This window comes from Triticum dicoccoides, chromosome 5A, assembly GCF_002162155.2.
Source record: "Triticum dicoccoides isolate Atlit2015 ecotype Zavitan chromosome 5A, WEW_v2.0, whole genome shotgun sequence".
NCBI classification, from domain to species: Eukaryota; Viridiplantae; Streptophyta; class Magnoliopsida; order Poales; family Poaceae; genus Triticum; species Triticum dicoccoides.
The window spans coordinates 97,279,430-97,304,526 of NC_041388.1; the positions used below are offsets into that span (position 1 = coordinate 97,279,430).

Below are 25,097 nucleotides of genomic sequence, written 5' to 3' on the forward strand. Positions count from 1 at the left end.
CCACCTCTCGATCCCGATGCGACCTCTCTCTTTTCCCCATCTCCCGTGCCGTCGTCGCCCTCATCTCCCGCTCCGCTGCCGCCCCTGCTGCTCCGCCGGCCCGACCTCTTCATCGGGCGCGGCTGCAGGAGCATCTCCACCTCTCCACTCCCTCACGCAACAGCACTCCAACCCCCCACCCCCGCGCTCGGCTGCCGCTAGGGTTTCTTACCCTCGCTGCCCCGCCGCGATAGCTTGAGAGTGCAGCCGGCGGCGGCGGCGAAGGCGGCTCCTCAGAGCGGGGACGCGTCTCCCGTCGAAATCCAAATACGTTCGCGCGAGCTTCTCCTCCCCTCGATCCGATCTTCACCTTCGCTCATGGTGGCCGTCAGCTGCCCTCCCGCCGGCGGCCAGCTTGACCCACATGGCCCACCTCCTCCCCATCGCGGCACTCTGCGCGGCACTTGTTGGCCACCGTTGGGCTTGCTTGCGGCGCACAGATAGGGTCGCGCGCGACAGCTACATCATCGTTGGATCTGCCCTTTCGTCCGACAGCGACCCCAACCCCAGCGCCCTCCTCCACCGCCTGCTTCCCCCACTCCCGCTTGACTCCACGGGCCGGTGGCGATGCTCTGCCCGGAGATCCGTGGATCTGCGTCTGCCAGCCGCATTTGGCCCTCCGTCCACTGTGCTCTGCCGGCCCTGGCTCGCGCCGGGGTGGCCCTTGGCTCGTCACCAGGCTCCTGTGTGGCTTGCTCTCGCACGCCTAGATGCACCATCGTCGGGTTCCCTGTTGCCCCTCTGATATGATAAATGCATCCACCCCTCGCATCCATTGGCTTGGGTACCTGATGGATTTGGTCTGGTCCGCCTACAAAGATGTTGGTTCCATTGTTTGCACATGTATCCTGATGCCGGTTTCTCGCCGTGGCTGTCAAGTACCGCCTCGTGAAGGAGTGGAGAAGACAACGTGCTCTGGTTCTCCTCCAGGTCAGCCGACAACTTGTCGATTTGTTGCTCTTCCCTTACAAGGCATGACATCCCCTTCCTGTGTGCTCATGCAAACATACAGTTCTTGATGTTGAAAGTAGTCTAGGATTTGGCTATTTCTCTTCGGAAATTGATTATATTAGTTCAATTACGTAAATATCTTCCTTGACAAGGTTAGATTAATTTCCCCACTCTGTGATTTGGATTGATTTCTTGAATTTAGCCAAATACCTTTGCTTGTGCTCCTAATTTTCCATCACTCTTTTTGTCACAGCATGGTCAAAACAATGGTGCCTTCACCCTTGCTCGTGCCTCAACCCACATGGTCATCTTTGAGACGTGGTATTCAGTCACATGACAGAGTTCTCTTTGTAAGTGATTAGATGATTTGGAACTCGCTCACTTGATGCATGTTCTGGAAGCTGCATCCACCACTGATTCTTGATGTCACTCGTGTGGGACTCTGTCATTTACTGATTTGAGTATATGTTGTGGGTTGATGTGTTGCAGATCCTTGAGGTCAGGTGCGGCAACTAGCGACATGTGCTGGAGCTTCTGGCGGTGGCATCACCTGCATCAACCTCTCCCTGGTCGCCTTCGAGAGTGTGTGCGGCTGACCATCAAGCTTGTTATGACGCACTTTGAATTTCTGAGCAAGTCGTAGCCTTTTCAGATTCATCAACACAGGTTACATCAGTAGTCAATATGGTTCAGATGCATAATAGTACGTACTTCATTTCCTTTTTGTTGTGTACGGTGTCCTACAACATGGATCATATATATATATATATATATATATATATATATATATATCGGTTATCTTTCAGGTTCAGTTTGCTGTGGTGAATTCTTCTTGAATTTGTTGCAGCAAACTTGTGGTCATGTATGGTTTTTAGTTTTGTAAGCATGCATAGTTTAGAAGTTAGAAGCCTCGTTCATGTATTGTTCTAAACTGAAAGTTTAAGTGGCTTTTCCACCCATGGTATTGTGGTGGTCATAATAGCACACCTCACAATTATAGATGGCCAGATCTACAAGCCCTGAGCGGTGTGTTTTTTAGCCCCCTCTGTTTCTCCTGGGCATCAATCTATGCACAACAAGCTCTTCAGTGCTTGATGGCAAATAAAGGTTGCATCTTAGATAGTTGCTTGATTTGAATGAGCCATTTTGCTGTCAGCTAAACTGTTAAAAGTCAGATGTAAGATTATGTTTCTTGGCACATGAGTTATTTTTCAGTCAACGCGTGGCGAGTCCACTTCGAACTGATATATGCACTTTTTATTTGAAACTGAACCACCATGGTTTAATTTTATTTTCATTTGGACAAGTTACCCCAAGTATCATCAGTTCATGATGACTGGTTTGGTGTGGTGAATTGATCCTGGTGTTGCTTTAAGAGTTTTTTATGACACTGTCTTGTAAGGGAGTAAGGTCTGGTATCTATATGGCTATTATTTTATCTCTTACAGATTGCCATATATGACATGCTAATTGTTTTTAGCTCTTGATATAGTTAAACTTTTTTTTCCGAAACGAAGGCAAAAGATTTGCCTCATCCATTATATGGGAGGAGAATAGAGTTAAACTTTGGATGCACCAGTGCCTGATGCATATGTTTGTTTACTTGGTTTGAACTCTGAATGATATGTTGTTATCCTGATTGCATGCCTGATGAGTTGGTTCTGCTGGTATTTTGAGGAGGCAAGCTGTGGTTTTACTCCTGGCCCTGAGAAGGGTGAACTAGGCCATAGCGAGGGCGCCTTCAGGAACATCGAGTCAGGGTGCCTCACTTTCTATTTCAATCTGCGAGGTAATGAAGGCAAAAAAAAGTTTCTACTCGCCCTGTTCTTGCAACTAAACAGAGAAAAACTGTGTGGTTACTGAAGCATTATGGTTTGTAGTTACCGAAGCATTGCATTTGTTGAGAAAGTGTTCCTTATACCATGTAAGTAGGGACAATTACTATTTAACTAGGTACAATTAATATTTAACAAGCCACAATTGATCAAGCAGTCAATGCTTAAATATGCCCGTACTCTGTCGTATCCAGGATGGAGCTTTGCTAGCTTTTGAGTTGGATTCTCTTTCGACTACACCTAAATATGACAAACCAACAGTAAATGAGCTCATTTTAAAAAACTGCAGTTTAAAGGAAATTATTACAATATACTTGCTAGACCTTCTCATTACACTCTTTCACTTTTTTGGCCTAATACTATCCTGTATAGACCTAATAACAGAAGACATGGGAAATGCTTTTGTAACATAATGTTTTTTTGTTAGATGCTCTGTTTATTTAGTGTCGTTGATCCAAAAACTTGAAAGTATAGAAATGTAACTGCATGGGACTATAGAACCAAGTATTTCTCGATTTGGTGATGCTTTATTCAGAGTTCTTGTGCATCAGATTGGAGTGTTACCACAAACCTGTTATTTATTTCACTTCATGTGAGTTAATGCCAAGGCCTTTTTTGTGTCCCCTCTAATCATTGCATTTGTATCTTGATCATTGTATTAACGAAAAGCAAAATATTTCTCATGTTTTGCTCAGTGTGTCTACTTCTCTTCTTTATTATATTAACTATTTTTGGATGATATTTCACAAGAATGACATTGTTAGATTTAGATTCATTAGGTTTCAATGCATTTGAATATGACAGTTATATGCCTATGCCTCTATGCAAGTTTTACCCAATGGTACATCAGTGTTTCACTATGAACGACTTCACTGATTGTTAGGAATATTTCTTATTTCACACTGAAGTGTTTATCAGTATGTTGGAAGAACATCATAGCCAATCAGAGAATGCAGGTGCTAGATGTGCTATAATTACTCATATGTTGGCTGGCAGACGTATGAGCTTTGATGAACCTAGCTTCAGGAAAGTTGTTCTATGCATTCCAATCCAAAAATAACTTCAGAAAACTGTTTTTCATTTCTGAACATTATTCCGCTATCGTGGATATTTCCACTCTGTTTCATGTGTGATTAACATTTTTAGTTTGCTATTTCATTACTATCTCCACATAGACAGGTAGACTGGTAGATAGTCACTCAGAGTGTTTGATCCTCCTAATCACATCATATCCGTCTCTACCTGCGGCTTTGGACAAAAACGTCCATGCTCAATATAGCTGGTTCCCCCAAGTTCAGCAGTGACCGTATGATACACCAGTACGCAAAAGATATATGGGATATCATCCCCGTCATCATGCTCTGAATAATTTAAGCAGTTTACAGAAACCTTGAGTCTGTGAGGCGCAATCAGTCACAGATTTGCCTCGACTCCTCATTGGGAAGGTGTTGCTGCCCCAGCTTTGTGTAGGAACATGCAAGTTCTGACATGGACCTGAGAGCTGAGAGCATGTAGTTTCGTCACTCACTCGTTGATGGTTATACTAAATCAAACCAATTTGTGTCAAGCATCTCTATGAACAGGGAACATTTTTTTGGTAGAAATTCCAGATGAACTTGATAAGAGAGCAACATCAGGATTTTATGTTTGGAACTATTGAAATTATTTTGCCTTCTCTACTGATGGCACAAAGAACATGAAGAATACGAGATATAATAGATAGAGCAATGAATCTTAGCACCAAAAGATTACAGAGGACAGTTATCCCACATTTTGGCATGGTGATGTTACCGGACGGTGTTCTTCCATGCTAACTATAATGCACCCACATTTTGTAGCGACAGAGCTAGGACATACTATAAATCTATGATAGATGCAGAAACATGTTCTTCTATAAGCATGTGCTTGTAACATGGGCATACTAATAATTCCATCATGCTCCCTTCTCTCTCGCTCTTCTTTTGAAATCCCATTATATGAATAATAACATGAAAAGAATGGGAGTTTTCCAGAGCTTGGCCTAATTTAATATGTTCTTATGGTACTACAAAAATGTTAATATGTTACTACAATGTATTTTCCAGAAATCTCATTGTTCATTTACTGAATAATACTAATTGCTATCATTTTATTTTTCAGAATACCTCTAATTATTTTTAATGTGATATGTTTCATTGCAGGGTGATACGTATGAAGGAAAAGAGCCAGAGCAGCGCTTGGATAAAAGTCAGTGCTGGAATTTGTTTGGCATATGCGGAAATCTTGGTAAAGGTAAGTTCAGTCTTTCACTCGCTCACCATGTTTTTTTGGTCTGCATTATTTTTTTCTAATCTACATTTCAGGAGTGGCTATAGTCAATGCTTTCATGTACATGATTGGTATGAACTTCTCATCATAGCTTGGACATATCTCTTTTCACACGCGATCTTATTTACTTGAAAAATAAGTTATATACTCTGGGTAATAATTTGACGGTAGGCCATTTCAATAATTCTATTTGTTTCAGGCATTGGTAGATTGTGTTACAACTGAAGAGTTTCTTGTGCTAATACTTGCAGATCTCGACACACCCTGAACAATGAGCACATGTTACCAGCCACATTCCACACATGATGTGTTCTTTTCAAAACAAAGATACCCTGATACATGACAAAGTTGTAGCGTTAATCTCAAAATTATGCTTCTGTAGTATGTAGTGTAGTATACACTATAAACCTAAGAGTGGGTAGCTTTAGCTTGCTTCTGTATTATGCTTCTCATTGATAACCTAGCCCATGCTTGATTATAATACACATTATTCCTGTTGAAAGCTATATTAAACCTAACTTTTGACTCCTCTGATAATGAAGTGAAGGTGCAGAACCGCATCTTCCATTGACTCAAAAAAACGTTTAAATATTATGATTTTTATAATGTTCTGAATGTATTTTTCTCAGGATAAGGACGCACACGGCGGTGAGGTTAGTAGGGGCGTAACAAACGAGAAGGGCGGGCGTGGCAATGGCCATTCATGTGTCAGACGAAAATTGTACACCCACATGTGTGACGAGGCTGGACTTGACATATGCATCAACGAGCATGGTGATTAGGTGAGAGTTGGAAGCGTGGATGTACTTGACAAGGAGCAAGTAGATGCGAGCAAGCATGGTGGGCAATGTCGACGATGTTCACGCGAATGAGAAGACCAAAGAGGAAGGTGATGCATGCCTGTGCATATTTGTGGCGGAATGGACAGTTTGTGGGTAATTAGCCAGTGTCTTTGGACAGGTTGTCGACAGATAAAAGTTCTATAGTTTGGCTTGAGGAGTAACATAGACAGGCATGCTGGTGCTATAAGGCTATATCTCTCTTCGTGGACAAGAGCATACAATGCTCAAGTTTCATGGAAGTTTTTAAATTCCATTATGAGGCTCAATCTGAAATAAAATGGTGTCTTGCTTTACCAAACTCTTGATGCGTCCGTGTTTCAACTTGTTATGTTGTCCTTACCCTAACTTTTTCATTCTTAGTTGTAAGATACTACATATATCTAATGATCCTCTGAGAAAGTAATGATCCTATGGGAAAGGAACCCACAAATTATGTGGTTAGTGCTTGTAGGGTAATGTGGATTTAAGACAACAACATATCACTTCTTCCTGGTTAAAATGGAACATACGGACAACATTCCCAATAAGTAGTGTTATTTAGAAACCAAATTTGTTTGTTTGCTTAAGTGAATCTGTTTAATGTGGTGTGGTCAGAGCTGGTTGCACCATTGATAGTGGTGATAAGTTTGGATAAGAGAGGGGGAGATAGTGGATAGAGGAGGAACAACAGGAAAAGAGATTTAATGGGTAAACAAATAATGACACCGTCTCATGTGCATCAGAATTATCTCTACTATTAAAGAGGAGTTGGTAGTCTGATATCCATGGTTTAATTTTACCTCATCATTCCTGCTTGTTCAAACATGTTTGATGTACTTACACATTAACAAGAGTGTATGAAACCCTTTACAAAGAAATTTGTATCCAGTCTCCTATAGTAATAAATATACTGCATGCTGGCGGAGTTGAGAATTGTTGTTAAAATTTTGTAAGTGGTAGCAGTACAATGGTTTGCAACATTTTCATTGTGCCTTTAAATGACCTATAACATTCATGCCTAATTATTTGGTTTTGGTCCTCTGCTTTTTTACTCTTTACTTACTGATGAAGATAGCATATGTTCCTGCTTTTAAATGTAGTTATCTGTGCTTGCTTTTAAATGTAGTTATCTGTGCCTCCAGTTGGTAGAGATTAAAGTATTTTAGACCTTAAGCATTCTAAATCCTATATCCTTTGCTATTATTTATGAGCTAGATAGAAGGGAAAGCAGAGGGAGCACAATGCCAAGCAAATGTGGCGGGAAAGGTAGGGGATAGCGTCGCTCAAGCGGGGAAGGGCAGGGAGACGGCCCGTGCATAGGGGCGGCACTTCTACTACACTACTGTTGATATATGTGCCGTTGCTGCTACACTACTGTTAATGTTCATGCCGCTGCTACTGATACATAAAGAAGGGAGTGTGTGTGTGAGAGAGATCCCAATGGGAGAGAGATGTTTGACAAAAAAAAGTGTGTGTGAGAGAGATGAGATTCTTTACTCTATGGTATTGTCGCTGCCACTATTCGAGGGAGTTCGGACTATCCACATGGATGAATTTTAGGAAGCCTGCCGGGCGCCCCGTTTGATATCTGTGTTTGATTTATTTATATGCATTGTAGCAGGTGAAAAGGTACACATTATTAACATGTTCGTATTTGGCCAGATAAAAGAATACGGAAAAAAATATAGACCCATCAAAATATCGTCACATCATACATCATGTTAATACTTATCTACATCAACTTATGGTTAGTCTTGTCTCGTTATCCATGCATATAATTATGGATTGTTTTTATTTAATTCATATGTATAATGATTTATTAATATTTATATCTAATTGTGACTCCGACTTGTATGATATTTACAACAGTTATTCCTTCCGATTAACATTCTGGGCTACCATTGGATAATAGCAGTCGCCAATGCGAAAAACGTGAGATTCAAGTATTTGACTCACTTGGTTCTTGGGTCAAACACAATGACCTTGCTACTACGGTAACCATCTATTGTTTTTTCTTATCTTAACATATGTTTTGTTTGATCTTAATCCCTAATATTTCTCATATATAAAATAGTTACTAGAGCATAGTCCGGAGTTTAACAAAGATCATAAGTGGCCCGATCTCAATGTTACAAAATGGACGGTCGTAGAGCAGTTTTATGAGGCAATACAAACTGATGGGTAAGCACTTGTTACAACGGTTTGGTTATTTGATTCGTCTGGGTGATATTCTAAAGCATTATTTTATAATATTATAGCGTATCATGTGGACTGTTTATGCTAAATTATATGGAATATTGGACATCAGATGCACTATCAGACCAGTTCATCCAGGTATTTTATTTTTATACATTATCTCATTATTTTATCTCAAAATATTATATCAATATATATATTATTTTTTTGTAGGAAGATATGAAACACTTTCGACGAAAATTAGTTGTCTAGCTGAATAAGCTAAAAGGAGGTCCCATATACCATCAACCGGACGATGAAGAAACTTTAGCTAATGATGATCTCGAGATCCTCGAGAATCCATCTGATGTAGTCAAAGACAAACGTCTTACCCCAATTACTATCATACCCACGGACTAACGTGAATTACTTGCCGGCCTCTGCAACTACATCATGTCGATCGATGATGTCGGGTGTTTGGAGTAAGTTTCATGTATCAATATTTAATGTGCGCATGTACATTATTATTCTTCTTACCATCCAATTTTTAGGAAGTAATGGGTCCGGAGCTCGACACCCCATCCAATGGGCTTAAGTCTTAAGAAACTTCAGTGCATACTTAACATGGAGCAGCCTATAGACAATGATTGCTTCAACACCGTCGTGTGTATACTGGCATATGACGAGGGAGTATTGTTCAAAGACCCTCCTATACACTATATGGATCTAAGATTTTGTGTAAGTTATCGCAACTCTTCATTCCATGTAGCATTAGTATCAACATGTTGAAAGAATATTTCTTTTTTTACTTAGTCCATGATGCTACAGTCAACACGAGGTCAGAAGTTTTGCGAGAAGAAAACTATCCAGACGTTGGCACCATTATTTGATAGTTGGCCTGGGATAGACAACGACATCTCATCGTGTAACATAATAAGTAAAGTATTTTGTCTATTGTTATCATCGTTTATTGTTTTTTTTGCGGGGGATCATGGTTTATTATTGTTTCTAACAGCTCCACTTGTAGATTTATCTTCCCTATGCATCTATCGGCCGATACATCTTATACGTCATCGACAAAGAGGCACGTCGTCTATATATTATGGAGCCTATTCAAACATCACAATCGTTAGAGGAAGGCATGCACTGAAATTTAGAAGTTTTGCAAGGGATTTCAAAGAAGCACATGAAATAAAGCGGCCTGGTTGGAATTCCGATATATCTAAATGACAACATTTATTTTCGTTTGGTATTTCAATGAGAATAGACGGGTAATGAATTCATAATAAAAACATTTATTTTTGTTATCACTATATTCTTTATATTATTAATTTAAAAAATTGCAGGAATGTGTCTGGCTATTTCGTTTTTCATTTTATGCTCCGGTGGAACGGTAAAGAATTGGTCAAGCCGGTTTGCGGGGTGAGTATTGTCCGTTACATGTTTTAGGACCTTCAGCGTAAAATTTTTATACTAACTACATATATTGTTTGTGCAGGATGGGTATGAGTTGAGGAAACAATTTTTATTATACTTACTAAAACATCGTGCGAATGAAGCTAAAGACAACTTTTCTGATATTGTGAAAGAATTTTTTAAGCACATCATCTAGATATTGATAATTTTGTAATAGATGTTATGGTCGAACATCGCTCAGTTTGTTACATGGACAAGTCGTTAATCTTTCTTTTTGTTATCAATTTATATTGCAAAAATGGACTTCAATTATTCAATAATTGTGTTTGGGTTATATTTGTTTGTACGTGTGAAATTTAACATGTAATTCTTGTAAACTATTTCAAGAGCCCGTGGCAACGCACGGGCACTCTACTAGTACTCCTTAATTAGTGATTTCGCAACCTTGGAGATGTCCTTATGCTTGGTTTTTTTTTAGGGTTTAGCCAAACTTTATTCATCAAAAGCCACATGGAGTGGGATACGGTTCGGATCATGGGGTTGGCCAAACCACACATGGCGCCCCTGACCGAGATTAAGTACATATTTGGCTAAACTATGTGCTTCAAAATTGATAGCACCACTTTCGTAAATGAAAGAACAAGTAAAAGTTGAAGCTTGAAGCTTTATCTCCTTGATAATGGCCCCGTAGTCTCCCATAGCTCCCCCATTGATGTCGCCGATGGCTTGTTTAGAATCAGAGGAAATGGCAAATTGATGGACGTTCAGGTCCGAAGCAAGAGCGAGAGCCTCTCTACATGCGATGACCTCCAAAGTAGCAGGGTCGTGGAGACCGTGAATTGACAGGGCTGAGCTCCCCAAGTAGTTCTCGTCGCTATCCCGGCAGACTGCTACTGCCACTCCTCTTTGACCCGGTCGCACCCCGGCATCGACGTGTATCTTGCAGTGGCCATGTGGTGGAGCTTTTGGCCTTCTTGCTGTAGTAGTGCGAGCTGCTGGGTTGGCCCGAACCTCTCTTCCTCCTTCTTCCCGAATCATCTCCAGCTCCTGAATAAATCGGACCAAAAAAGAGTGTATAGCATGGGGGCTTTGGAAAATACCCTCATGGATGGCCTTTCTCCTAGCCGCCCAGATTGCCCATAGCGTGACCGCAAGTTTTACGAACAGCGGATGAGATAATGACTGCATGTGTGTGAATAACCATTGTTTCACATTGGGTTCAGAGGTGGCTGCTATTTGCTGTCCGAGTTCTTCATCAACTAGTGCCCACGTACACCTTGACATGGTGCAATCGACTAGAGAGTGCTTCCATGAATCTGGCGCCCCGCATATTCCGCATGCACTGGAGTCCGACATGTACCTGTGTGCTCTTACATCATTTGTGGGTATTGAGTGCTGTGATAAACGCCAAAGGAACATTCTGACTTTTCCGGGGACCGCCGTCTTCCACAGCAACTTCCACTCCTTCTCCTCTTTGGCCGAGTTAGACGGGCCGGCAAACCCCTCGAGCCAGGCTTCCCTTCTCTGCCGGATTGCCACGCGCATGTTATATGCTGAACGGAATGTAAAGTTTCCTTTCTTGTCGAAAAACCAGCTCCAGAAATCGGGGATGTTTCTTGTGCATATGGGGATTTGTAGTATGATCTTCACATCCATAGGCATGAAGAACTCATTAACTTTTTGTGTGTTCCACTTGGCTGACGTTGAGTCAATCAACTCCGAAACAAGGGTGGGCGGATTCTGTGATATACATCCATAGGGGCGCATCATCTCGCCCCGTGGCAGCCATTGATCTTCCCAGATCCTCGTGTCACCTCCATTGCCAATCCTCTTAATCAAACCCAGTTTGAGCGTATCTCTTCCTTCTATCATTGCCCTCCAAATTTGACTCGGGTGGTTTCCTAGGACCGCTTCAAGTATTGTTGTGTCTGGGTAGTAGATGCACTTTAGAATTCTGGCACTAAGCGATTCCGGGTTTTGTAGTAGTCGCTAGGCTTGCCTAGCAAGCATAGCCATGTTAAAAAGCTCAAAGTCTTTAAAGCCGAGACCCCCCATGCTCTTTGGTTGCGTCATTGTTTTCCAAGACACCCAATGTGGTTTCCGTTGTCCCTGTTTGGAACCCCACCAAAACTTCCTGATAAGCATGTTGAGGTGTTCACAAAGGCCCCTCGGAAGCTTAAAGCATGACATAGAATATACAGGAACAACCTGGGCAACCGCTTTCACCAACACCTCCTTACTGGCCGCTGACATGGTATTTTCAATCCAACCCTGAATTTTACTCCATAATCGATCCTTCAAAATATTTGAACGACCCGTTCTTTGAAGAACCAATATCAGATGGCATACCCAAGTATTTTTCATTGAGAGTCTCATTTGGAACGTGTAGCAACGTTTTGATCTCCTGTCTTGTCCCATCGGGAACTCCCTTACTGAAAAAATAGATGATTTGGAGTAATTTATCCTCTGACCTGTAGCTTGACAATAGATGTCCAAGACGAGGTTCACCTCGGTTGCTCCCATACCATTTGCCTTGAAAAACAGCAGGCTGTCATCAGCAAATAAAAGATGGTTCACCGAAGGCGTCGAGGGTGCCACTTGTAAACCTTGCAAATTGGATGACTCACTTCTAGATTTTAGGAGGCATGAAAGGCCCTCTGCTGCCAACAAAAACAAGTATGGAGAGATCGGGTCCCCTTGTCTTATACCTCTGGTAGGGTTGAATTCCTCCAGTCTCTTGCCATTGAACATTACTGAAAATTTCACCGAAGAGACAAGACTCATGACTATTTGTACCCATCTGTCCGTAAAGCCTAGCTTGAGCATTATAGCTTGCAGGTAGGACCATTCAACCCTGTCATAGGCCTTCATCATGTCTAGCTTCAGAGCACATGATTGATGTTTCTTCGCCTTATTCCTCTTCATGAAATGCAAACACTCATAAGCCGTGATGATATTATCCGTTATTAATCTCCCTGGCACAAAAGCAGACTGCTCTTCTGATATTATATCAGGTAACACTACCTTCAGGCGGTTAGATATTACCTTCGAAGCAATTTTATATAAAACATTGCATAAGCTAATAGGGCGGAATTGGGTCAGCATAGTTGGATTCTTTACCTTCGGAATCAGAACCAATATGGTCTCATTGATGCATTCAGCCGACTCCTTCCCCTCCACTATTTTAAGGACCACTTGTGTCACTTCATCGCCACATACCTCCCAGTGCCGCTGGAAGAAATGCGCTGGAAAACCATCCGGGCCAGGTGCTTTTGTCGGGAACATTTGGAACAGTGCCGTTTTGACCTCTGCCTGTGTGTATGGTGCATTTAACATGTCGTTCATCTCCGGAGTGACCTTGCATGGAACTGTATCGAGCACCTGCTGCATGTTTTGGACCCCTTCAGACGTATGGAGATCTTTATAAAAAGTGTTTGTCAGGGCTTCCATCTGGATGGTATCTTCTGTCATCTCTCCATCTGGGCGTAACAGAGCTTTAATCTGGTTTTTACGTCTCTTCCGGCTGGCTCGTAAATGAAAAAAGTAAGTGTTCTTGTCTCCGTGTACTAGCCAGTCCAGTCTAGCTCTCTTATGCCATAATATCTCCTCGCGGTGGTATAACTCTACCAGTCTATCCATCACTTTAACCTCTGCATGCGATGGCCCAGATCGCCCTTGGATCTCGCGCAAAACTTGCAGCTGCTTTTTTAAAAAGTTGATCTCCTGGCGGATGTTCCCAAAGTGGCTGCGTTCCCAATCTCCCAGATCGCCAGAGAGGTTCTGCAGTTTTGTATTCAGTGCTTCCACTGTGTCTCCTTGGCTTCTAGCCCAACTAGCACTCACTGCATTATTGAGCGTGGGGTCTCGCTCCCAGCATTGCTCATATCTAAATATCCGCGGGGCCCTCCTGCATGCATGCACGTCTTGCAACCGGAGCAAAATCGGTACGTGATTTGATGTAGCCGCCTGCTTGTGTTCTACTTCGGCTGTGGGGAAGGCCAAGAGCCATTCTGAAGTAGCGACCCCTCTATCTAGTCTCACTCTGGTGTATGTGCCTCCGGCTACTTTCTTTTCGAACGTCCAGTTGGAGCCTGACTAGCCAATATCTGACAGACCACATGTGTCAAGTGTGTCCCGGAATGCATCCATCTGAGCTTGACTTCTCTGACCGACTCCATCGTGCTCATGCGCGTGGAGGACTTCGTTAAAGTCGCCAATGGCCACCCATGGTAGGTTGCTGACCCCCACTATGCCACGAAGCATGTTTCAAGTCTTGTAACGCTCATTCACCTAGGCCTCTCCATAGACAAAGGTGGCCCTGAACTGTGTTTCGGCGAGGTCTTTGATCGTAACATCAATGTGATATTCCGAATAACCGATAACTTCAACTTTTATTTCATCTTTCCAAAATATTCCTTATGCTTGGTGAGTAAAAAAGAAACCGAACACACACTTTGTTGGGCCCAAGCCCTCAACCAAACCCAAGGCCTCGTGCTGCGAAACCGGTTATGCACGTCGCCGTCTTCTCTCAATCAAAAAGAAAAAAAGAGGTACCCTAAAAAAAGAGAAAAAATGGTTATGCACGGCGCCGGAGCGTGCGATTGCGCCCCACTGGCAAGCGGGTCCCGAAGTCAGCGATGTGCGGCATAGCCCTCGTCCTATCCGGCGACTGCCTAGTCGTCGCCCCCTCCACCGCCGCCGCCGCCGAAGCCGCTGCATCCGGAACACCGTTCTCCGACGAGGTACTGTCACTAGTATCCGTTAAAACCTACCAAAGCAGAGTTAAATCCCTCCCCGTTGTGGTTTCCCAGACCCTAAACCCTAATCGAGCCAAGCTGTACATGTGAGTGCAGGGGAAGGGCGTGTCCGTGGGTGAGCTCAAGGAGGCCCTGCGGCGGCGAGGCCCGGACAGCCTTGGATGCCATAGGTTCCACCTTTGCGCGGACGGCACCATCGTAGGTGCTACAGGTGGTGGTTCCCTCACTGATGTTTTGTAATGCTTTGGAGTTTTGGTCGCTTTGACCATCTCTTATGACGACTGTTGTGTGTTGCAGATGGCGTAGATTGTGACGGTGGAGATAAGGTTGGTGGTGGTGTTGGTGCCACGGAGTTGTGCTTCATTGGCGCGACACTGCAGCTCAGGGGAGCTGAGCCGGTTTCGCAGCCACTGGTGGCGCAATCAGGAAGTGTTCTAGTGTATAATGGTAATGCTTTTATAAACTAAAAAGACAGTATTGTTTTCCTTTTTCTTTTCCTTACAAATCGATGTCTTCTGATATGTTTCATATATGCTGTTGTATACTGGGACATACACATTTTTGGTAGTGCTTATAACAAGTTCCACCATATTCAGTTACATATTTAGTTGATTATGTTTCTTAAATGGTTTGTTGATCAGATTTACATTCAACAGCAACCGTAATCCCTTTTGCATGATTCACATATATCTGACTTCAGTACACAGGAAATGCTTCTGATGGTTCAGTTAAAATCACACATCGATGTATCAATGGCATATTATTGTTGCTTTCCTTTAATCCAAGTATCTAAGGACCTGAGTTATTACGTTACATGAAAATTCACACTGCTCTTATTATTTTCATTATAAGGTGAGATATATGGAGGAATTAACATTGCCAATGATCAGAATGATACACAATCGCTCTTGTCTTCACTGGAATCTTGCTGTTGCTGTGACCTACATGTTGCTGATAGAGATGAAGCATACCCTTGCCGTGAGAGCGTAGGGAAATCAGTTCCACGGATCCTCTCCACTATTAAAGGGCCATGGGCTTTGATATATTGGCAGGCAGGTAATTGTGATGTTTGGCTTGTTTTCATTTCATTGTAGACTCTGTTTCCTAACATCAATGTCGCATTGAACTTCCAGACAGACTCAAAAACATTGTGGTTTGGCCGGGATGCATTTGGGAGAAGAAGCCTGTTGGTACATTGGCCCACTCCTGATGATTCACGCTTTATATTATCATCAGTATCACCCCCTTCGTTTTCAAGGAATAACTCTGGTAAGATAAGCGTGAGTTGATGTATCTATCTTAGTATCTTATCAATGGTTTGTTCATCATCTTTTTCAAAAGGTGAAAACATTCCTGAACTGAAAATAAACTGTGATGTTTCTGAATTTGTACATGCTTTCAATGTTGTAACTCATATCTAATTGTGCATGTCCATTCTCATATATACTCTTCTTCACTCTTGCAGCAACAGAAGTAAGTGGTTTGGAGGCAGGAGCAGACCCTGATTTTTCTGACCACACCAAAGTTTGCTACTGGGAAGAGCTTCCTTGTGGGATATACAGCATTCACCTGAAAGACCTTGATAATAATGCCGCATGTACGAAGGAAGGATGTGTAGTTAGAAAACATGATTGGACGGATTCTTCGTTGCATACTTTAATACGATGGGAGAGAAAATCGACAGTTCCTACTGTGGATGGGTTGATTTCGGCTATGGGTTCGGTTGACAAAGGGAACCATCACTTGTCGTCGTGTTTCAGAAACTCTAGAGAAGCTGAAGACAGTACAAGTAATGGGTTTGAGAAAAGAGATCTCCCATCAGATATTTGCTTATCTCCAGGTATACAGTCAGGTGCATCAGATGTTTGCTAAAAATTACCCGAGATATTTTAACTTTACGAAGTTACTAATGGTGAGACTTTTCTATCATGTTTCAGCACATAGAGTATTAATTGCACTAAGTGAATCTGTAATGCTGCGAACCAATGTGAACATACTGTATCAGGTGAGTAACCAACATATTCGTAATATTGCCTTCTTTTTTTACAACTCCACCAGTGTTTTGAGACCTTCATTGAAATGGTTCTATCTTCTTTCTTGGAAGGAAAATGCTGCTACCTTTTTCATGTTGCATTTTCTGTTACTAGTCTATCAGGCCAACTTTACAGAGTCCTTGTTGTGGACAGGGTGATCTGAATAAACTCGAGGAAGCGGAGTTGGCCCCGATAGCAATCCTTTTCTCTGGTGGCCTGGACTCCATGATACTTGCAGCATTATTAGACCAGTGCCTTGATTCCAAATGTATGTTCAAGTGTGTTCCTACTACATTTTATTCATCACTATCTTCTTTTTAACATAATAGCATGGAAGTTAGCTGCTACATAGTACACCACAAACTTTGGTTTTTGAGGAAAGCTAACTAAGATTTTGCGCAGGGACAATTGATTTGCTGAATGTCAGTTTTGATGGGCAGCTAGCTCCAGATAGAGTTTCTTCACTGGCAGGACTGAAGGAGCTTCAGAGAATCTCCCCTCTGCGGAGGTGATTTGACGTGAACTTTCCATATTCTTTGCCTTGATGGCTTGTATCTGGTGCTGAACATAGATGATTTTGTATTGTTGCTGGTTTGCACATATCAAAAGACAGACAGTACTTTCATCATGTTTCTGTGCAAAATGAATTCTGGACTAAAATTCTGGCACTTGTGCTATAGCCTAATGAATTCCTCATACATGATGAACCTTATGTTGTTTACTTTGCAAGCCTTCTATCCATCAGATGATCAATATGCTCTAATGTGCATAATCTGTCATCTGCGTCTTGCATTATTTTACAGTTGTGCTTTCTTAGTTCCTCGTTCATGCCCATCATTCACTGTAAATGTTCTGTTGCTTTAATTGGAGTGATTGATACTGTATCCTTGTGATGCATCGTTCACTTATCGATTAACTTTTTTTGTCCTGCATTTTTATTTTACCATGCTAGCATATTATGCTCATGCATTGGTCTGGCCATGTAAAAAGAAATTTGTATCAGAGTGTCAGACTAATACTAAATGAAGTGTTCACTATGATATTCATTTCACTGTCTTATTTGCAGATGGCGTCTTGTTGAGATTGACAGTAATTTGGCCAACTTGAAAGAGGAAAGTGAACACGTGATGTCACTGATATACCCTTCAAATACATATATGGTGTGTATCTTCTTATATCCTACTAATGCTTCATTAGGTTAGTTTCCTTGGTTTACAAGGCTGAAGGCCAAACAAACATATGAACGATCGAGTCATCCATGCAGTGTCACTTGATTTAATTCATCTTGGATTTGGATTTTGGAATGGTGCTGTAAACTTCGAATCATGCATCTTTTTTTTCTTTGCATATGACAATACCAAACGTCAAGACTCGAGACCATCTTTTCTTTTGGGATCACATTTGGTATATAATAAAAGATAAGAGTTTAGTCTGGTCTAATTGACTATACCTGTTTGTTAATACTCCCTCCGGTCCTCAATAGTCTGCGTATAAATTTTTTCAATTTTTCCCTTAATAGTCTGCGTACTAAGCCACCGCAGCTAGTCTTTCCATCCATGCCACTGCCCTTTCCATCCCATCCCTTAATTAGCACCTGTCAGTAACCAATTGGCATGCAGAGCATGCATGCAGGGGCCTGCGCTATGAGGAGTCAAAGGAGGACAGCCAATCAAAGCGTCTGCAGTTATTTTTCAGCAGGGTATCCGTATACACAGATCACACTGTTGTGGGGGTAAAATTGTCCAGTTTTTTGCATGGCTGCCTCTCCTTGGTATCCGGGCTTTGTGTTATGCGCAAGGTAAAAAGGACCGGAGGGAGTAATTGGGAGATGGAGTTTAGAGGAGGAAGTTTAAGGTAGGATTTGAAATGGGTGTTTGCTTTTAGTCCTGGTACCCTGTTTTGCAATAGACGAGAAACTCTTGAGGAATTTGATTTGTAGTTTTAAGACATCCCAATTTATGATGAAACACTAAGATTTATTAAACATTCTTTGAGCAACGATGCACATTTGGACCGTTAAACTTCCAGTACTCATCTCACTTACATCCGCATGCCCATCAACTCCCGACCCCCTGAATTCCCCATCCCTTCTAACCAAGTTTTTATTTACTTATAAAAATACCTGGTTATTATGTGCGTTTGTTATGGTGGTTGTGTCTTCCTAGTGGTTCTGTGGGAGATTATGTGTAAGAGGCTGCAGTAAGATCAGTGGTGGACTGATGGGAGTAGAAATCTGAACACCCTTTGGCATCCTTGAGACCACAGTTCACCATAGTTCCGTCATATGACACAATCGTCTTCATGTGTGTGCACCACGTACTGGACAATAGAAGATAATATTTAGCACTGCAGCTCTATTCATTCACACATATCTGTTTAATTTGAAAATATGATGGACTGTTGGTAAATCTTTACTATGCTCTTTTGCTCCTGTTAGATTTATTTGAGTTAAAATGCTGGATCTTTTGCACAGGATTTGAACATTGGTGTAGCCCTATGGTTAGCTGCTAGCGGGGATGGTTGGGTGAATGGGCAAGATGGTGATCGCTACAAACACAAGTCAACATCTAGAGTCCTTTTAGTCGGTTCTGGAGCTGATGAGCAGTGTGCTGGTTATGGTAGACATCGTACTAAATATAGAGTTGGAGGGTATGTATGCATTGATTTAGTGCACTGCATTGCTAAATAATGTGACTGTCGTTTGAGATATTTTTGCAGATATTGCAAAAACAAATTAAATTCATTTTTTGTACCCCTATTTAGATGGGTTTCACTGGACGAGGAAATGAGACTAGATGTGCAAAGAATTTGGAAAAGAAACATGGGAAGAGATGATAGGTGCATTTCTGACCATGGCAAGGAGGTAATCTTCGTCATGCTTTTTTAGTTCAGCTTTGGCTATAGGCTTTTAGTGGCTGATGTGTACCCATGTGCCCATGACAGGCTCGTTTTCCATTTCTTGATGAGAGTGTGATCAGAACATTGTTGGAAATCCCACTATGGGATATCGCTAAACTTGATGAGCCCGTGGGGAAGGGTGATAAGAAGATTCTGAGAGAGGTTTGCATTCCGTTTTTCTTAACTCTACCTATATTTAAGTTGTTACAGACTATGTTCTGATCTCCATCCCCTTTTGCTGATTCAATAATGTGACACTGTTGCAGGTTGCAAAGCTGCTGGGTCTACAAGAAGCTGCTTTTTTGCCAAAGCGAGCAATCCAGGTACATAATTTATAACCATTTGTTTCCTTCAGTAGAATAGTTGTAGTGTTGTGTGTTGATAAGTTACACTATTTGGATTGTACTCCCTCCGATCCATAATACTTGTCGCTCAAACGGATGTATCTAGACGTATTTCAATTCTAGATACATCCGGATGAGCGACAAGTAATATGGACCGTAGGGAGTTGTAGACAACAATATGTGTCCTCACTTACAATCCATCTGATGCTTTGTGCAGTTTGGTTCAAGAATAGCAAGGGAATCAAACCGCAAGAACTTTGGCAGCAACCGAGCCGCGAACCTGGCATCGGCAGGCAGCGTGGAGGTCCACAAGCGTAACCACTGACGGGGCAAACAGACCTAAATCGACATGCCAGATGCTGCATTGCCACATGTTCCCAGCGGCACAGATGCCGGTGATCGGTCCGGTTCTTCTGTTCAGTTCATCCTGTTATGGGTTGTAGTCATGTTGGCATGAAGCATGCCAATGCTTTATCACTGGCTGTTCAGCCATGAAAATTTTGTTCTTTCTCATACCGTCTTATTCATTGCAACCATGGATAACAGAACAGAGGAATCTAGTTTTTATTTTCCAGTTTATGTCTGTACTATTTTTATTTTTTTGAGGCAAATGTCTGTACTATTTTAGTGTTGTCCTTTGGCATATTTCACTTGTAACTGGGCCAGTTGGGCCGCCTTCCTCTGCGGAGGCCCGAGCAACAGAACCCCGTCGTGGAGAACACGGCGTCCACGCTGGAAAGAGTCCACGAGGCGAAACCAACCGTCCATCGCCACGTGTCCCGGCCGAGCTCCGCGCACCCGGCTCGCGCACACGGGATTTCCACACGCCCTCCTCTATAAAGTCAAGCGGACGCGTTCTTCCCTTCTCCCCAAGGCCTTCGTCTCCACCTCCCCTCGCTTCCCCGCCCGCGTGCTCGGATCAGAGAGAGCCCCACCCAAACCCCCCGCGCGTGCTCCCCTCCCCAAACCCTAAATCCCCAACGGTCTCCTGCTTCCAAACCCACCCCGCTCCCGATTTCCCGCCCAATCCCCGCCCCCAGCCACCGCGTCGTCTCGCGCCGACCGAATTCGAATCCCGCCGGGGGCGCGAGCTCGAGGCGGGCGGTCGGGCGCGCAATTCCGGCGCGCGGCTGCGTCTAGCTCGCCCCGGCTCGCCCTGGATGGTGGCGCGGACGGCGTGGCCCGAGCAGAGATCTAACCCTAGCTCCGGATCTGGGACCGCCACGCCCGCCAGGTGCTCGACGGTATGACCGGTCGGGAGCGGCGGGAGGACAAGAGGGAGCAGTATGAGTGACCGCGCGGGCACCAGCGGCAGCGGCAGCGGGGACGAGTTCGGGAGGGCGGTGGCGCGGGCGGCGGTGGCGCAGGCGCTCGAGGCCGCGGGCTTCGACTGCACGCACCGCTCGGCCGTGGACGCGCTCGTCGACGTCCTCCTCCGCTACCTCACGCACCTCGGGAGGGCCGCGGCCTTCCACGCCAACCTCGCCGGCCGCGCGCTCGCCAACGAGTACGACATCATCCAGTCCCTCGAGGAAATCGGCACCGACTTTGATGGCTTCGCCGGGGCCGGCACCTCAGGCCGCTGCCTCGTTGGCTCAGGCGTCGTCAAGGACCTCATGGCGTTCGTCGACTCCAAGGACGAGGTGCCATTCACGCGTCCATTGCCCAAGTTCCCTATACCCCGCGCTCCGCAGCCCACGCCCAGCTTTGCTGTGGCTGAGAGGGAGACTGGGATGAGGCATGTTCCTGAGTGGCTACCGGCCTTCCCGGACCCACACACCTACGTCAGGACAGAGGTGTGGAGTGAGCAGGCGGCCAAGGACAGGGTGGACATGGTCGAACAGGTGCGGCAGCGGAGGAAGGCCGAGAAGTCGCTGCTCAGTTTGCAGCAACGATTGGCCCTTGCGGGCGCTGATGGGTTTCGGCCAGCGGTTTCTGAGGATAGTGCAGCCAAAGGGAAGGAGATACAACCGGCTGGGAGCAAGAGAAATCCTTTTCTTGAGCCTGCTTTGCCGCATGGAGACAAGGAGGTGTCAGAGGTTGATATCCCTTCTGAGCGGAAGAAACTTTCTGTCCTTGATGCATTTGCACCAGCAATTCAGGGTGCAAATGCTATGGAGCTTGATTCTGGGACAGGTTGGGACCAGAATCAGAACCAAAAGAGCATTGTTCCAAAGGTGAGGGCACCAGTGCACCTGAAGATTGGAGTAAACAAGAAGCCCCTGGCAGTGGCCCTCAATTCAAATTCCATGGATCTGAGGGAGGACCCGTCGTTTTTGAAGGAGGAACAAAAGGATGACCGGAAGCGGAGGGCTGGGATGATATTGAGGGCATCAATGGATAACCCACAGGAACTGCCCCAGATTTAATATGGTTGGTGGAAGAAGTGCAGTGCCCAGAATGGAGTTGCATTATGGCGAGCTGGAGTGTGGGAGAAGGGATCTATGATCATTTCAGTTTGACGGTGGATCTCCAATTTGTGGACTCTTGAGGTATGTTGAAATGTTTCACTTGTGATAATTGCTGCTGGCTATCAGTTCCTTACTTGCTTTGGAGTTTCATTTAAACTGAACATAATCAAATGAGATTGAGCCCACACCAGTTTGTTCTAGGCAATGCAGCGCACGTCTGTTGTGGTTACCTGAAAGTCAGACAAGGATACCCAACTGTAGTAAATAATCTTATGTAGACTTTGCACTACATGTCGTATGGTAGAAACTTTAGATTGGGAGTTTTATGTGTTGATATGCGTCACAGCCTGCTTTTAAACTAAGGGCGCCTGGATTATTGTGCCCTAATGTTTGTCAGCGATGAGAAGAAATTTTGAGCAATAGCCAGGGTTTAGGGGGTTTCCGATGGTAGTAAGCATAGTCATGATTACTCTCTGTTGTTGGGTTTCTGATGACAGTAAGCATAATCCTGATTACTCTCTGTTGTGGGTTAAGACCAAAACAGGTACAGTAGTATTTTGACCAACTTCTTAGAAATTAGAAATGTGCTAGTACTTGATTATTAAGAGAGAGAACATTCTATGTTGGCTGCATCAGCGACACTGCATGAAAGTTGTGTGAGTTTAAGTGGGAAAAGGCACTAGGCATGCGTCTTGAGTGCAATTATGCGCACATTAAACGCCTGTCTAGGCATGCTTTGTTCTTTTATCAATGGCACAGTAAACACACGAAGAGAGTTGGCCTATACCTATATGAAGATTAGTGACTAAGTTCCTACTTTTCTTATCTCTGTATGATTCCTTACCTAAAGGATCAAACTCATGGTTATGCAACTCAAATGACAGTATCCTGGAGAGATTGAGGGAGGGAGGTACTATTGACAGCAGAATTTCTCCTTTATGTTGCTTGTTACATGTGTTCTGTTTGAGTTTGATTTTTGTAGCATTTGGCGCAGCGGTGAAGCTGTTCCTTGTTACCATCAGGTCACAGGTTGAGTCCTGGAAACAGTCTCTTGCAGAAATGCAGGGAAAGGCTGCATACAAAAGACAAAAAGTGGTCGGACCCTTCCCCGCACCCTGCGCAAGCGGGAGCTACGTGCACTGGGCTGCCCTTTTAATTTTTAATTTTAGTAGCATGCTAGATTATGTTACAAATTAATACTCCCTCCATAAAGAAATATAAGAACATTTAGGTCACTACTTTAGTTATCTAAACGCTCTTATATTTCTTTACAGAGGGAGTACAATCTAAAATAAAATAGAACTTTCAATAACTTTTTGGTAGCATCAGAAGATTTGGTGGCGCTAGAAACCAATAGGTCAGTTCTATCCTTAGGTAGTTAGGCACCCCTGTAGGCCTTGTACGTTCTGCATGTAGCAGAGTAAGCTGTTTGTGCTCGAGTGTTGATGCTGCTTTTACTAATAACTCGTCAGGCTAGCATGTCCTTTTTATCCCACGAGTGTTAGTTCAGCAGTATAATTTGTGGGATGTCCTTGCATATATAATCATATATTGCCATACATTTCTGCTTTGGTTTGGCTCTATGAAAAAGTTACGACTTCCTATTGAAAATTATGGAGTGGACAGAAATTAACTGGGAGCTGGCTTTGGCATCCTTTTCAGAATTCAGTAAGCAGTTATAGTAGCTGGCACAGTATTTAACACTTGTGTGTGCAAGTGACTGAAAAATAACAAGCAAAATAGTTGAGAACCATTCTGAAATATGATGTCATCTTTGTTTGGTGATTTGTGCAGGCCAGGTATCCTACGATGCAACCTTCGGCCTACTGGCAAGCTTGAACCTTTGTAACCTCCACCCAGTCTCTCCTGTCAGCATCAGCATTGGGATCCCCAGAGATTATTAGGTTTGTAGTTCCTGCTCGTTCCGACATATCACTGGAATGAAGCAAGCCTTTTTCGTAGGGAGCTGATTTTGGAGACCATCCAAAGGCATGATGCTCCTCCTTTGTAGCTAGGAAGACAGAGAGGAGATGTTTGTACAAAAACTGACTTGATTTTTCTGACCAACGCTCCTCTCAACACAGAGGAAGGGATTTACGTGTTGATTTGGTTGGCTTATCCAGCTGCATCCGTGTAATGGTGATCACCCATTCGTTGTATTGCTTTCTGTGATTGGAGCGTGTTGATTAGTGCTCCCCTGCTGAGGCTGTGACGGCATTGTACTATACATCATTCTTTTGGCCTGTTTCATTCAACTCTGTATCTGATCCGAGCTGGGCACCCCTTGATTCATATATGTTGATTCCATCTCTGTCACTCCTATCTGCTCTCTTTTAGTAGATGGTTTATGTATGTGCTGGTAATCTGGATGGTTTGTATGTGCTGGTAATCTGGACTTGATATTTCTGTGATATTTGCTGCTGATTAGCAGTTCTTTATGGGTTTTCTTCCGAAGGAAATTAAATCTACGCGGGATTTGCTGCTTGTATGGGCAGCTCGTTGCCCATTCAGTATCTGTCAGCTGGTATGTGAATCTATTTTGTCGAAAGACTCCGAGCTTAGTTCAGTTCTCCACATGATATGATCCCGTGACAACATTTCACTCTTAATGTGTCATTCTATTTCCCAAGCTCAAATGCTCCTACCATGAATAGTAAAATCCACAAAGATGGCAAACAATTCATTTTTATTTTTATGGTAACAAACATTCCTTTGCTTTCTACCTATTTGCAATTTTTTGTGATGTAATGGCATTCATAGCAGTCTAGCAAAAAAGAACAAAATTGGTACACTAAAATGTTTTCAGAAACAATTTTTTGGAGCATCCATTATGTTATTGTTGCACATAGCGTTATAAATGATTAAACTTTGCACGCAGATGAAACATGTTAATCACACAAAAGTTAAAAAATAATTGCTATTTTTTCTTAATTTACTGTTCATTCGGGTGCATGTGAGAAAGTCGAGCATACTGAGTTGAAAGTGAGCAAACGTACAATGGGCCGCAAATCTGTTTAGGCAGTGTGGGTCATAGCAGACGTACCAATGGGCCACAAGTCCATTTAGCAGGGGATGACCTGCTAATATTTATAGGCGTTCTTTTCAGAAAC

At 43.3% G+C, this 25,097-nt stretch overlaps 2 protein-coding genes and 1 long non-coding RNA gene across 3 annotated transcripts; all 3 read left to right on the forward strand.

Moving 5' to 3' along the window:
- Nucleotide 1: 1 nt before the first annotated feature.
- On the forward strand, nucleotides 2-6,272 carry LOC119299723. The gene is made up of 5 exons (XR_005146246.1): nucleotides 2-969; nucleotides 1,244-1,340; nucleotides 1,480-2,779; nucleotides 5,006-5,096; nucleotides 5,762-6,272. It is a non-coding gene; the product is annotated as an uncharacterized LOC119299723 (long non-coding RNA).
- Nucleotides 6,273-14,131: 7,859 nt separating this feature from the next.
- On the forward strand, nucleotides 14,132-20,211 carry LOC119299724 (asparagine synthetase domain-containing protein 1-like). The gene is made up of 15 exons (XM_037576883.1): nucleotides 14,132-14,286; nucleotides 14,398-14,512; nucleotides 14,599-14,748; nucleotides 15,154-15,353; nucleotides 15,435-15,570; nucleotides 15,767-16,141; nucleotides 16,239-16,306; nucleotides 16,488-16,602; nucleotides 16,737-16,842; nucleotides 17,401-17,494; nucleotides 18,808-18,983; nucleotides 19,098-19,197; nucleotides 19,278-19,394; nucleotides 19,499-19,555; nucleotides 19,794-20,211. Exons 1-15 carry the CDS (start codon nucleotides 14,182-14,184, stop codon nucleotides 19,899-19,901), a joined length of 2,022 nt encoding a protein of 673 aa, XP_037432780.1. The 5' UTR covers nucleotides 14,132-14,181; the 3' UTR covers nucleotides 19,902-20,211.
- Nucleotides 20,212-20,455: 244 nt separating this feature from the next.
- On the forward strand, nucleotides 20,456-24,303 carry LOC119299725 (transcription initiation factor TFIID subunit 8-like). The gene is made up of 2 exons (XM_037576884.1): nucleotides 20,456-22,068; nucleotides 23,782-24,303. The coding sequence occupies exon 1, from the start codon at nucleotides 20,863-20,865 to the stop codon at nucleotides 21,943-21,945; it is 1,083 nt and encodes a 360-aa protein (XP_037432781.1). The 5' UTR covers nucleotides 20,456-20,862; the 3' UTR covers nucleotides 21,946-22,068; nucleotides 23,782-24,303.
- Nucleotides 24,304-25,097: the final 794 nt, after the last annotated feature.